Genomic DNA, 15,135 nt, shown 5'->3' with positions numbered 1-15,135 from the left:
TTAGGTATCAGGATGAAATCCTTGGACCCATTGTCAGACCTTATGCTGGTGCAGTGGGTCCTGGGTTTCTCCTGGGGCATGATAATGGCCGGCCTCATGTAGCGAGAGTATGCAGGTAGTTCCTGGAGGATGAAGGAATTGATACGATTAATTGGCCCCCACACTCACCTGACCTAAATCCAATAGAACACCTCTGGGTGGGACATTATGTTTCGGTCCATCTGACGGCGCCAGGTTGCACTTCAGACAGTCCAGAAGCTCAGTGATACCCTGATCCAGATCTGGGAGGAGATCCCCTAGGACACCATCCATCGTATCATTAGGAGCATGCCCTGTTGTCAGGCATGCATACAAGCACGTGGGAGCGATACAAACTACTGAGTATGGTTTGGAGTTGCTACAATGAAATTTCGGCAAAATGGAGTAGCCTGCCGCATCATTCTTTCACTTTGATTTTCAGGGTGTCTTTGAATTCAGCCCTCTGTTGGTTGATAATTTTCATTTCCATCAAACGATGTGGTATCCTGTCATTCTTAACACATTTCCCAGTCCATATCAGTAGAGATATCCAGCATGATATTTTTTCCCATTTAGAGGTGATGTGTTTTCAAGGTGTTCCTTTAATTTTTTGAGCAGTTTATTATAGGTTAATGTAGTTACATTTATATCATTGTACAGTACAATGGACTGCTCCATAATGATTTTTTGATGGTTGTTTAAAAGTAATTAATATTTACTTCTGTTCCCCCAAATGTGATTAGAGAGGTCCGTAGTGATGCGTGATTTTAAATAATTTAATAAAGGCACTCGAGCTTCAGAGCAGTGTGGGTGTGTCTAGTCGCATGGTGGAGAAGCTCTGGCATGTAAATTGGGGAGATCGGCTGACATGGCCCAGTTGATTGTCTCATTAGCACTCCGGGGTCTATCATCACCTGCATCCCTAGCCATATATAGAAGGAGTCCAGACAGGGAACAGGGGGCGAGATTGCAGTGGAGAGAATGGAGGTTAAGAGAAATGGAAAAGGCTATCAGTCAGGAATGGAATGACCCCAAATGGTTTGTGTATATACCACTTGAACATATGGTCACTCCTTGCTGAGCAATGCAGGGGAGCAAAGGCAACCAGGCACTCCTAGAGGACCCTCAGACGCCTGGGAACAGTGGAAGGAGAAAGGGAGCAGGGCTTATGAGCCTCCACAGAGACACTGAGAGATGCGGTAAGGCACGAACCGGTAAAGAGTTGACTGCACTTAGATAGATAGATAGATAGATAGATAGATAGATAGATAGATAGATAGATAGATAGATAGATAGATAGATAGATAGATGGATGGATGGATGGATGGATGGATGGATGGATGGATGGATGGATGGATGGATGGATGGATAGATAGATAGATAGATAGATAGATAGATAGATAGATAGATAGATAGATAGATAGATAGATAGATAGATAGATAGATAGATAGATACTTTATTAATACCCAAGGGGAAATTCAAATACTCCAGCAGCAGTCAGAGGACATCTCACACTAAGGAGGGTAAGCAGAGGAGATTTCAGTATAGGAAGTGGAATCAAAGGCTCATAATATTTGTTTTTAGAAGATTGTTTTCTGTCTGGATTTTAACCTCTTTTTTATTGTATCTATTTATTAATGACTTTTTAACCCACACATACATTTTGGTTTAATGGATTATTTATTTATTGAAGACTAGGGGGCTCTGCCCTCTGCTCACTTCGCTTGCCCACCTCCGGGTTTGGTTTACCGGATATACAATTTAAAGAGATTGTTATTTTCATGGGAATTGTTACATATGCATTTTTTTCACTTTTACTTTAAAACTTGTAGAAAAACAAAACTTTCCCTTTATTTCCGGCCCCGGGCGTGGTTACATTTCTTTCTCGCAGGACGTATAACGCTGCATCTGCTACTGGCGAGCTGCCTGTTCTGCTTGTCTCTCTGCCCGATCATTTCAAAGCCTGTTCAGCAGCTGTCCCTTTTCCACTTCATGTCTCTGTCGCTCACGTTGTGAAAGGGGGCGGAGGGGGAGTTAGGGTGGCTGAACGCATGCTAAGGAGAAGTTGTCAGATCATTTGCTGGCTTTCTGCTGCTGCTGAGCTTAGTGTTTTACTTGTCGCTTGTCGTTGTTTGACTGCCAAAAGCAATCCAACAACTGCTAGGTTAGATGTCCGTGGACTTGTTTTAAATGATGTCTCACTGTCCTTTATTTCTGGCCCCAGGCGTGGTTAAATCTCTTTCTCGCAGGGCATATAACGCTGCTCACATTGTGAAGGGGGGGGGGGGGGGGGGCGGCTGAACGCTTGCTAAGGAGATGCCATCGCATCATCTGCTGTCTTTCTGCTGCTGCTGCTGTCGCGCTGCCCGTCAATCATTTTAAGGCCTGTACAGCAGCTGTCCTTTACCCACTTTGTGTCTCTGCCACTCGCGTTGTGAAGGGCGGGGAGGGGACTGAACACACGCTAAGGAGAAGCGGTCGAATCATCTACTGGCTTGTTGCTGCTTGCGAGCTGCCTTTTCTGCTTGTTGCACTGCCTGATCATTTCAAAGCCTATACAGCAGCTGTCCTTTTGCCACTTCGTGTCTCTGCCACTCGCATTGTGAAGGGCGGGGAGGGGACTGAACACACGCTAAGGAGAAGCGGTCGAATCATCTACTGGCTTGTTGCTGCTTGCGAGCTGCCTTTTCTGCTTGTTGCACTGCCTGATCATTTCAAAGCCTATACAGCAGCTGTCCTTTTGCCACTTCGCGTCTCTGCCACTCGCATTGTGAAGAGGGGGGGGGGGGTTTGGGGGAGAGATTTAGGGTGGCTGCATGCACTTAAGGAGAAGCGGTCGGATCATCTGCTGGCTTTCTGCTGCTGGCGAGCTGTGAGTTTTGCTTGTCTCTCATCGTTGTTTTAAGAGCTGGGAGCAAGTTAAAGTGTCTTGTGCGGGACTTCAAATTGTCTTCTGAGAAGATCACGTCTCATCTCCCTAGTCTTCCTCCCTGTGCCAAAGATTTTTTTTTATAATAGAGAGATCACACTGCACATTTTGGACACATTGTAGTGGTAAAGGCAAAACACTGAAGCACTTTGCACAGCCTCTTGACTGTGTGTGTCCTCAGTCTGTTTATCGATGTTTCCCGGCACCAGCTGCCAAGGGACAAAGAGCTAACCCTAACCGTCACACCATGACAACATTTTGGTCTGGAAACAGGAGTTGCCTTGCTACAGCTTTATGACAGCTGCCATGCTGTTGCCAGCGACATCAGAATTCAGTATAGGAGTGACTTCTGGGGTTACAGTGTTTAGAGATTGGTCCTTAGGGTCACTTCCTGAAATTGGGAATACCTGAATACAAGTGCTGTTGTGTGATTTAAAGTTCTTCTGACCCTTTATTTTTCTGAATTTTTGTCTTCAACTTAAATTTTGTTTTAGGCTTAAACACTACATACTAATTGATTTTCAGGTTAGAGACTTTCACTTTTGTTTACTACTCTTATCTGTCTCCCAGTGTTTGTGTGGCTGAGCAGCACACTAACCATAAGAAGAAGTAGAGAGCTTTCATAAGAGGATCCAATACATAGAAGTCAGGTGCTGTTTCGAGATGACTCAGCAGGTCGCATGACCATCAATGGGCCTAGCAAACGTAAAGAATATGGCTGCAGTGATGCAAACACAGCCTACCCAGATACACAGAGCAATGATTCAATGATTCAACCCAAAACTGGGAATACAAGGTCCCAAATCCAAGATTACAACACAACCATGGCAGCTCAACAAATCTGTCATAATCAAAAATGCTCAGCAGAGGCAGTCAAAGATATTCTGACTATGAGAGGAAGCAGTACAAATTTCTACTGGTCCTTTACTTGAACATTTTGACCTTCTCCAGCACAGTTCAGTATGGCAGTGTGTCAGCCAAGGATAGGAAGTGGTCTGATAGAGCGGTCACTTCTTCTCCATTGTCAGCTTACTATAGTCTTGCAGAATGAAGTGTAAAACCATTAAGATCTTAACTGACCTATCACACCTCACCCAATCAAGGTCAGGACTGTCATATTTTATAATAGTACTTATACACAAGTGGTGAGATGGGTGAACTTAAAATAGATCTGCACCAATTTTATAAATGTATCTTGGCATGTTTTTCAATTGGTTGTTTACAGTGTTTTGATTTCTGTTATTGTATGTCTCTCTATTATAATAAAAAATCTTGGGAGAGGAGACTTTTTATCCTGCGACGAGATGTGATCTTTTAAAGAGAGACATTTTCACATCCCGTGAGATGAGACTTTGTGCCAAGAGAATTAACCGCGCCCAGGGCCGGAAATAAAAGACAAAGAGTAGATGACAAAGTAGAACGTCGTAAAGAATTCAAAAAATGTTGGCGCGATACACATGCAGAGCAGGTTAGAGATAATGGAAGTACGAAAATTCGAAAGACTCAAAAAATTATAGTAAAGATCGCATTAGCGCAAACAAATGGAAATTAATACTCGGCAAAATAACGGAATAGCGAAAAGAGATCAAATATATTGTTCAGATTTAAACTTGAAGTCGGAGACTTGTAGATCGTCTAATTCGTGTTGTCATCAGGAAAAAGTAGTGTTTCTTCCCAATGAAGAGGGGATTCCTGCGGGAATTAAAAGATTTGGTTGTTTGGTGAAAGTGAAATCCCGCAAGAGAAAATTTCAAGCCCCGCGAGACAAGACTTTATGCAAAGAGATTTGGAAAAGTCCTGCCCACATCTAAAATATTTACAACCACGCACACAATTCAATCATTTCTCATTTGTATGAATGTTATTGTCAGACACACTTTGTGCAGAGAGAAAGAAACGATATTCACTCACGGGCAGTTATACGCTGAGTTGTCACGATGTAATTCCAAACATGGAATCAAAATTCAAAGCAAAATTGACGAAAAGGTAAAAGCTAAAAGAGATTGAATATATGGACATAGGTGATATGACAGAAGTATGTAGATATTGTTTGGATTTAAACTTTAAGTCGGAGACTTGTAGATCGTCTAATTCGTGTTGCCATCATGGAAAAGTAGTTTTTCTTCCCATGAGAATTAAACGTTTTGTTGTTTGCGAGTGGCAGAGACACAAAGTTGCTGGCACATAGTGCATGCAGGGGGGTTGGCAAACGAAGGCCCCTAGCTTTTATAGATGTTTATTTGTACAATATTCACCAAATGAAATTCCATCCAAGTGGTGTCATTACAATCATATACAGTATTTATCCATTTACACTATATGTCTTCCTGGTTTATACTCAAATTTTAATTACATTTCACTACCTCCTTTGCACAGTGAGTGCTTAATTAGCCTTCTCTGTGATCAAGAAACAGGATAGGAAAACTTTACACTCCATAGTAAGATAAACAATTTGTCTTTGGAATCAATACAGTGATTTTTAAGGCTTACAAATTTGTTTCCAATTAAAAAGTGTGTAAAATAAAAAAAAAAAAAAAGTGGTAACTGGTATTTTGTCTCTCTATACTATAATTTGTATTTGAGCTGTGCACAATGTGTGAAAACTGATGATCTGAAATGTAAGGATTGTGTCATCACCAAGCAACTGATGAGTGCCGTCTTACGAGTTAGTGGGGGCCTCTGTAGTTCTTGGAATTCACAATAAAAACACCCAGTTTGAATCAGAAATAGCCAGTGACACTCGAAAGAACCTTATTTCGTTAGCAGTGAAGTACAAACTTACCAAAACTCTGATTTCCTAGAGAAAATTTGTTTTATTGTTTACTCAAAGAACTATGTCTCCTGAATTATACTATAGTTTGGGATTCAAGTATGATACAAAAACTGATAAGAAATGCCATATTATCCACCTTAATAAAAGGACAAATGTCTGCCTTTGTGTCCAACCAGTTGTTATGTCTCTGTCACTCAAAAAGATGGCACATCACAAACATTTTTAGCAATAAAATGCATCACATGTGTCATTGCAATAGATGGCACATCTCAGACATTAACACTGCTTTTATGAATCCAATACCAAATGGCATTTAACAGAGACATACATTGCATCGTACATGTTAACAATGAGATTGTTGATTACTTACATTTTTAACCCACCTTTGAATGTTAGCACAGCTAGTTCTTAATAAAAGGACGATTATGTCTTTCTTTGAAAAAGATAGATAGATAGATAGATAGATAGATAGATAGATAGATAGATAGATAGATAGACAGACAGACAGACAGACAGACAGACAGACAGACAGACAGATAGATAGATAGATAGATAGATAGATAGATAGATAGATAGATAGATAGATAGATAGATAGATAGATAGATCTTATTCCAGCTCATTTTTCATCTGCTGTACAGTAATATTTCTGGTTAAACGTATTGGCCGGTCAAAACCCACTGTTCACAAGCCACTGGAAACTCCAGGGTAACCTACCCCCAAACTCAAAACTGCAAAGTGGGAGCCTTCACTGATCATTTGAAACTCCTAGGAAAACCATCTCCAAAGCCCCCTTTACCGAGCAGCTGTAACTCCGCTCCTTGAACATATACCATTTTAAAAAATGGTCAACTACACAAAAAGATTGATAATAGATAAGCCACTTAAGTCTAAGTCAGCAATTATGAAAAGGTACACATTTAAAACATCTTATATATAAACATCTACGCGTGGAAGTGTGTGTGTCTGTCCGACCCAGAAGTGAGAGTTGGAGTCGGGTAAGGGCTCCACTTCTGAGAAAACAGAAACTCGCTTAGTCGCTAATATACAAGCAAGGCAAGCACATCGGCAAAATGGTACCCCTTTTACTTTTCCTCCCGCCGCTAATACACAAGTGAGGCAAGCATGTCGGCAAAATAAAACCTCCAAAGAAAAACAAAGTCACTTAGCTGCTAATGCAGAAGCGATGTAAGCACATCGGCAACACAAATCCTCATAGGAGAGAGACGACCAGAGTAGTTCCTTTCAATTACCTGACATCTCTACATTTCATTTTTTTTTTTTCTGATGATGTCAATAGTTTCTACAACCCCAAGCTTTTTACAGCATGGGCTTACACAGTTAGTACAGTGTGGCGGACGGCTGGGGATCCTGCCCAGCCGGGACACCTAGAAGTACCAGGAGAGGGACAATACCTCTGCTGAACAACGAGAGGACAGCCACCCTGGTTTGCATTGGGGCCACGGGATCAGAGCTTAGAAGCGCCCGATGAACTATGGAGCCTTGGACCGCAGCACTTCCGCCACACCAGGAAATGCTGTAAGAAGACCATCAGGGAGCACCTGGAGCACATCTGGGTGCATTATAAAAGGGACCACCTCACTGCAGTCGGAGAGCTGGAGTTGGGAGGCAGAGGACGGAGCTTGCGATTCGAGGAGTGAAGGTGGCTGAAGAAAAGGACTGTGAGCTAAATTTATACTGGTGGTTTGTCCACTGTGTTGCGAAGTAGAGAGGGAACAATAAATGTGTTTGTTGTGGATCTCTGGTGTCGTGTCTGTCTGTGTCCGAGCACTCTTTCACAACAGTAATATTGTCTTACCTTAACCCATTAAACAAATATAACCAGGCAGTTACAGGTACTTTGGCCACTGCTTTATTCTTCAAAAGTGATCTAAATATAGCCTTCAAATGGTCTTTAGTTTTCAGCCACTCACCTTTCAGCACATAGCAAGACATGTTCTGGTATAACTTTAGTTTTATGAACCAAATTAATTTAAAAATTTTGACTTTAATCTAAACAATAAATCTCCTTTGTAACTATTCAGTTTGATAAACTATTATGTGGCAAATAGAGGTCTTTTAGTCCACTGACTCCCATCTTCCTCTGGCTCCAAAATCTTCTGTGGCTCGAGCCTTCAGCTTTTATGCACCTAAACTTTGGAATTCACTTCCAATCAGAATGAGGAAGCTGCAGTGTTTAGACAAGTTCAAATCAAGACATGAAACTTTTTGTATTACTTGAGCAATTTTTTAATTCCATGTAGATATTTGTTTTCATGTATTTCAAATATTTAAATCTTGTTTTGTTTCATGTAATTATATTTTATGTAGACACTAGGGGACTTCTTTTTTTTCGACGTTCATTATCAGCTCTTGCTGCTCTTTATTTGTCGCAATCTAAAATTCGATGTTCTTGAACAGATAATTTGCTCTCCTGCCTTGCCATTATAACCGATTGCATTGAAGGGCGAGTTAGCACTGAAAGTGTCACGGGGTTGGACGGAGAGAGGATGTGCGCAGTAGGAGTAACGATTGGGCGAGCTTTGTGGAGGGGAGTGGTCAAGGCTGAATAACACGGACACAATGGAACACTTTTTGTAATTTAATAGAAAGTTTTATTTTTTGAAATTGTTTTATATTTTTGCTTTTTTATGATGCAAAATCCCTTAGGCACTTGCTTTGCAAGCAACCATTGAAATAAAATCCATAAATCCTTGATCACATGAGTAGTGCTCAGCTTTTACTGACTCATTCAATGTTCAGTGCCCTTCAGCTATGAGTCCAGTTCTCAGCCTAGTGAATGGCATCCCTGTACTTTCCAGATGAGAGGCCAAATTAACAAATAAAGGGTGTGAATGGAGAACACAGTCATGACAAAATCAAAGCTATAGTCACCAATCACACTAACTCTTTAAAAATAAAATCAAATAATCTGGAAAAGACGACAGACTGAAAGTAAGTCAGCAAACCAAACCTGTGAAGTCATAGTACTGCTTACCCCATTCCATTCTAGTAATACTTGTGGATCATGGCTGTGAAGAGTGGCCAGTGTGTTTCATATTTATTACGAGTGCAAGTAACTGTACTCTGTACATGTGAACAGGCAAACATGTCCATAAACCATGATGTTAAAGCGTAAGGGTGAAATATTAGGGCTTGAGTTTGAATAAACACTATATGTTTGGCTGATTTTAATCAAGTCTTGGAAGAGCCTTTCTCCCTAAACTGTATATGACTACTCTTTCTGAAATGTTACAGTGAGAAAAATACAGAAGCAAAGCTGGAAGTATTCCGAGACATTTGTAGAAGGTTACCAAATGAGAATTATGACAACCTGAGGTAAGCCTTTTAAGTGAATTGCTTATATTTTCATCTTTTAATCTTCTTGTTCCATTAACAGAATAATTTCCGAGTTAAATTGTTTAATGTATGGATGGTTTAACAGATGTTTATATGATAACATGATGGTATAGCAAGTGATAATGAATGGACTATAGTGGGGTGCCTTCAATAGGAAGTCTGCACGATCTCACACACAGTGCGAATGTGCGAGTCTACCCTGCAGTTGACTAATGTGCCACCCCGGGTTGACTCCTGCTGCTGGAAAAGGCTGTGACTACCAGCGACCCCAAGAGGAACTCAATGACTTCTGAAAACAGATTAAAGCAAAATGTTGTTCACTTATACCAGCGTTTCTCAAACTGTGGGGCGTAACAAAACAAAACAAAAAAGGGGGCGCGAATGTTTGCCATATGTGGCTGAATTTCGCTATTCGTAGGGAAATTTGAAACTTGTATAGGTGTATCGGCAGCAAAAAATATAGGAATATATTTTATTAGGGTTTCTAAAAAACGTTAGGGGAGCGCAATTAAAACTGTTATGAAAACTTGGGTCGCAAATACTTAAAAGTTGAGAAACGCTGACTTATACAATGAAGGTATCAGGGCTTGAAATATGGCATGGGATTGTGGGTATCCTGCACAAATTTAGTAATTCCTGCCAATTCATTTATTTGGTTAGCAATCACATTTAATTTTTGCATGAACTGTTAGTGCCATGTCATGTCATTTTCTTACCTGCTTAATCCAGACCAGGGGCACAGAGGGTGCTGGAGCCTATCCCAACTAGCACAGGGCACAAGGCAGGAACAAATCCTGGACAGGTTGCCAGTCCATCACAGGAATCGTTAACACTTTTTTTAACCTGTTATTTATAATCATGCCTAATTTGTTGATTAGAAATGAATTCATTTTTTTCACTTGTTTACTGGATTTGAATTAGCTTTAGTTAGTGAAAAAGAAAACTTAAATTGTGCATTGCCCTAAATTTATTTAAACAAACAAACATTGTCATGACTGACAGTATTCTGCCCAAGGTGACATCTAAAAAGACTTTAAAAATTGATATAAAATAATCATATCAAGCTAAGATTCTAAACTTGGAATGTCATGACAAGCAAGTGACTAAATAAACAGAAGAGTAAAAGGTCCAAGCCATGACTAAGTCTCCTGTTCCCTAACTGTATGATTTCAACTTGTTTTGTAAATTTGCATCCAGAAGCTTGAAAACTGCAGGCCATTTTTTTTAAATAAGATGTACATAATGAAATCAAGGGTGTATTGTCAGCATCCCATCTCATGACTACCAACCAGAGGTCTTCCCCATCAACAAGTCACTGTAGATGTCAGAAAACTCACCCAAGAAAGATGATGATCAAAATGGCATGCTGATGAAGTCAATCAAATAATCTTAATCTATTTAAATATATAAAAGTCTATGTGTATGTATGTATGTATGTATGTATGTATGTATGTATGTATGTATGTATGTATGTATGTATGTATGTATGTATGTATGTTCGTTCATTCGTTCCAGTATCACTTCCGAATGCCTGGAGCGATTTTCACGAAACTTGTTACACACGTTTCTCATTGGTTAACTAAAAATACTGCAGGATGAAATCAACCCTTCTGGGTATTGTGGGGGTGATCTTGCGGTCTTGTATGCACGTTATCATCCAGTAGACACTTGGAATGACCACCAGAGGGCGAACTGGAAGTGACTGCCAACATTCTTTAGGTTTGAGCAACACCGCGTCCCTGTTGCTTTTGAAATTAAATAGAGTTGTCCGGTTCCGAGCGTCAACTGCATGATAACATACATACAAGACAAGCACATTAGTAAGTCTTCATTGTTTGTTAATTTATTTTTATTTTTAAAGTTGTGTTTTTTTTTCTTATATTTTTCTCAAACAATTTAAAAAAAAAAACACTTTATTTTCCTCCGAGGCAACACTGGGTATTTCAGCTAGTTACGAATAAAGTGATTTTTTCTTAAAGAATAAATAATTGCAAATACCAGAGTGGCATTAGAAAAAAGAGAGCACATAAGACATAAATGAAACCTGAATAATAGAATAGAATAGAATAGAATAGAATAGAATGCCTTTTATTGTCACTATACACATGTACAATGAGATTAAAAGCAGCTCCTTCACTGCAGACATATATGTAGAACACAACAAGTAAATAAACAAATGGTGCAAAAAGTTGAGAAAAGCTGCAAAGAAGTTGCAAAAAAGTTCTGCGACGCTATAGGCCTATACATATGGAAAGAATAATAACTATTGCACTATTGGGTTATTGCACATTATTTAAATACTGGAAAGAATAAATTACTATTGCACTATTGGGTTATTGCACATTATTTAAATTCTGGAAAGAATAAATTACTATTGCACTATTGGGTTATTGCACATAATTTAAATATTGCACAATAATGATGATCATGTGCAGTGAGTAGTGGATGTTGGACCCTGAGAGTAATGATATTGTACAGTATACAGATATTACACACTTATTATCAGTACCATTTAGATATTGGATATTGCACAGCTGATGCATAGAAGGACGTCCAGGGGTTGGGGGGTTAGACTGTGTAGTCAGTGCATGTGTGAGTTTAGAATGGTTATGGCTTTTGGGAAAAAACTGTTCTTGAGTCTGTTTGTCCTTGTTGTGATGCACCTGTAGTGCCTCCCTGAGGGCAACAGGTCAAACAGATCAGAGCCAGGGTGGGAGCTGTCCTTGATGATGTTTTTTGCTCTGCTGAGGTGTAAATGTCCATCAGGGAGGGGAGAGGGCAGCCGATGCTCTTCTGTACAGCCTTTACTACTTTCTGAAGCCTTTCTCTGTCGTCCATGGTGCAGCTGCCGTACCATACTGTGATACAGTACATCAGCAGGCTCTCGATGGACAAGCGGTAGAAGGTCAGTAGCAGGTTGGAGTCCAGGTTGTGCTTTCTGAGGACCCTGAAGAAAATGTGGCTCAAAAATGGGAAAACACCAAATAATAAAATGCAAAATATACAAACACTCCGCACCAGATCTAACCATGTTGGACTTGCAACCCTGTCAGTCTGGTCAGATGCCTTGTTCACGTATTTGTACTAATAACACCAGTAACACTGCTCTACCTCACTTCCCAATTATTTTCTAGAATCCTTGGCTTTCCTTTCTCCCACATTTTCAACACTTATCCCAAATCATCTCCTAATTCCGAGTTCACTGACCATTTCTTAGGAAAGCCTTTTAAGCCCCATCCTAAATACATGTCCACTTTTAGTAGATATATGGATGCTTATGTACCACAGAGAAATATTGTAGCATTGTGACAGGTGATGTCACCACAGTGCCATCTTGTGCTTGTTTTGCATTGCTGCAGCAATGCTGTTCATGCAGATGACACCTGTTGCTGGTTATGCGGCCAGGAAGCTATTAAAAACACAGTTTGGACAGTAATGGAAAATTCTAATAAAAACAAACAGGAGTGATGTGTACATTCCATTCACTGTGTACTATAGTGAAAATATCACAACACATTTATTGGATGTTTTACTTTGTGAATTTAATTGTTGATACACTCATGTCATATCCAATAACTGCAACACACCGCAAAACAGTTGGGACAATCGATTGCCTGCCATTGTGTTGCATCACTAGTTTGTTTAATAACCCCGAGGAATTTTCCCTCTTTCATCCATGATGCAAGTCTTCAGCAGTTGTACAGGGCCTTCATTGCCATAGTTTTCACTTGATAATGCGCCACACATTCTCAGTCAGAGGCAGGTCAGTACAGCGGGCAGCTCAGTCTCATTCCAGAACTCCCTGCTCATGGCTACTGATTTGTCTTTAGGGAACATTGTTCTCAAAAAGTGTAGTATCATTCACTGATGCATCTGTTGGTAAGGAGCCTCCACCCATCCTTGCTCTTAAAGGGCTGGGCCGTTTTTTGGATGGTCCTTATATCATGATCGCCTCTTTCACGTCACTTTACTTATCACATTGTTTATAGTTCTAAACTGCCTTGTCCCAATGTGTTACAGGCATTCATTTCAGAATAAATGTGTATCTTCAAAAAACAATGTAGTTGATGAGGCAAAAAATGAAACGCCTCGTGTTTTATACTGTTTTTGTTTGAATACAAGTCAAAGTAAATTTCTAAACCATTCCTTTTTGTTTTTATTAACATTTACATACTGTTGGAGTGGTGGCTCTGAGGCTAGGGATCTGCACGGGTAATCAGAAGGTTGCCAGTTCAAATCCCATAAAGGCCAAAAGTGACTCTAGTCTTTTGAGCTCTGGAGCAAGGCCCTTAACCTGAAATTGATCCATCCTGGGTATGACGTTAATCTGCATCTGCGTTGGAGGCCCTACCTGCAGGGAAAACCTTGGGGGTTGGTGGCAGAACTGGCACTCCAGTCACCATAAAAAACCTCACACTGGTTCCATTCTAATCTGAACTATTGTGGTACTGGAGTGTCACACGTCACATGGCTGCACTGGGATCCCGGCAATGCGGTGTATCAGCATGTGCTCCTAACCTCTCTCTCCCTCTCTCTCTCTGTCCATACTGTCCCAACTTTTTGGAATCAGAGTTGTACATCGGATGTCATTTCACATTCCTTACATAAGATGGCGGTGCAGTAATACATTTGTCTTTGTATTGTATTATGTTACAAAACAATTCAAATGTCTTTGTTGTTTAGTTAGAGGAAAACAAGTTGAGATAATTTTGCTTGGTATCATTTGGCTTTGAATTTAATTACTGTGTTTTGGCTTTGATGATTTGTCTGGTATTCTGGTCATCTTTCTTGTTCCTGACCTCAACTCTTATCACTCCTGCCTTTAGGCAGCTCTCTCTCTCTCAAGGCAAAGTTAAATGTTGCTTCCAAAAAGAGGCCATGTTGTGTTAACTGTTTCTTTCTCTAGTATTTTAGTTTGAGTTTCTTGCTCGTCAGTCTGTGTTCTCTGTTTACCGATATTAGACTCTCCTATCTGCCTGTGACTCTAAGTACTGTCTGTTTGTTTGGTGCCATATCCTGATCACACTGCCTCCTTCGATCTCCATGAAATCATATCATAAAAGACATAGCACGTCCACCCAACAATGGTTTAGTTACTCAGGTGTGATTACACAAGTTATACCAGTACAACTTTTAGCAGAACAGCTTACAGCCCAACAGCTCCTGTATCAGCTACAATCCCACGCAGGTACGGGCCTAACTGATCTTTCTCCATAGATAATAGTAACTTATGTCCCCATAGTAAGTTTTTGATTCCTGAAAATGTTATTTTCTGAACCTTTCTTCTATTAAACTTTTATTAAGTTTAAGATTACTTTGTATTCCATTTGCCAAAATTTAGTTTACTATATTTATCACTAAAATATCTGTTTAGAAAAGCTTTATTAGCATACGTACAAGTCACAGGGACGTTCTTAGGCATACGCAAACTACACATCTGCGTAGGGCCCCGACTTACAATTTTTTTTTGTTGTTGTTGTCGGGCAGTGGGCCTGGGGTCCCTGTCATGCCCCTGACACTGCAGCAGTCTGTGCCAGTCCCAGGAAATTCAGTTCAGTGCATCTCTTAGTCTTATTAACAATGGTAATTTATTATCCAAATTGCAATCTTCACCTAAATCCCTAATAATATTGTCACGCCATCGTAACTTTGCCAAATGCACTATAGCAAACGTTAATTTTAGAGATTCGTTTCGGATTCATTCAGAGAGATCCCCATAAAATCATGAAATATCCCTATATTACCGGCCTTTACCAGATCCAGAACCAAAATCAATATTTTACCACTCTGCATACACACAAGCGTATATGTAGGTCTACTGGTCATCAGGCCTTAGAACACCTTCCTGAGCTCCGGGCGGGCTCTGCCCCCCAGGACACCCCCACCCCCCCCATCCGGGTCCTGTACATTTCTGAACAGCGTAGGGCTCCCAAACTGCTTAGAACTGCCCTGCAAGTCAGAATGTGAATGTAAATTTAATTATGTTAAGCCCACGGTCAAACTATTCGACAGGTATGTCAGTCAGCCTCCGTGCACTTGTATCATAAACTCCAAGG

General features: G+C 40.3%; 1 protein-coding gene across 1 annotated transcript in view; it reads left to right on the top strand.

Annotated features, from left to right (window-relative positions):
- The window catches only part of sh3bp1 (SH3-domain binding protein 1), a 111,024-nt gene that overhangs the window by 72,985 nt on the left and 22,904 nt on the right, over positions 1-15,135 (top strand). Inside the window, exon 13 of the mRNA XM_028815260.2 lies at positions 8,978-9,058. Within this exon, the coding sequence (XP_028671093.1) occupies positions 8,978-9,058 (81 nt within the window). The remainder of the gene's footprint in view (positions 1-8,977; positions 9,059-15,135) is intronic.

Source organism: Erpetoichthys calabaricus, chromosome 12 (assembly GCF_900747795.2).
Source record: "Erpetoichthys calabaricus chromosome 12, fErpCal1.3, whole genome shotgun sequence".
Taxonomy (NCBI): Eukaryota; Metazoa; Chordata; class Cladistia; order Polypteriformes; family Polypteridae; genus Erpetoichthys; species Erpetoichthys calabaricus.
Note: the sequence above shows the minus strand (reverse complement) of the source record. Positions and strands in the feature narration are given on the sequence as shown.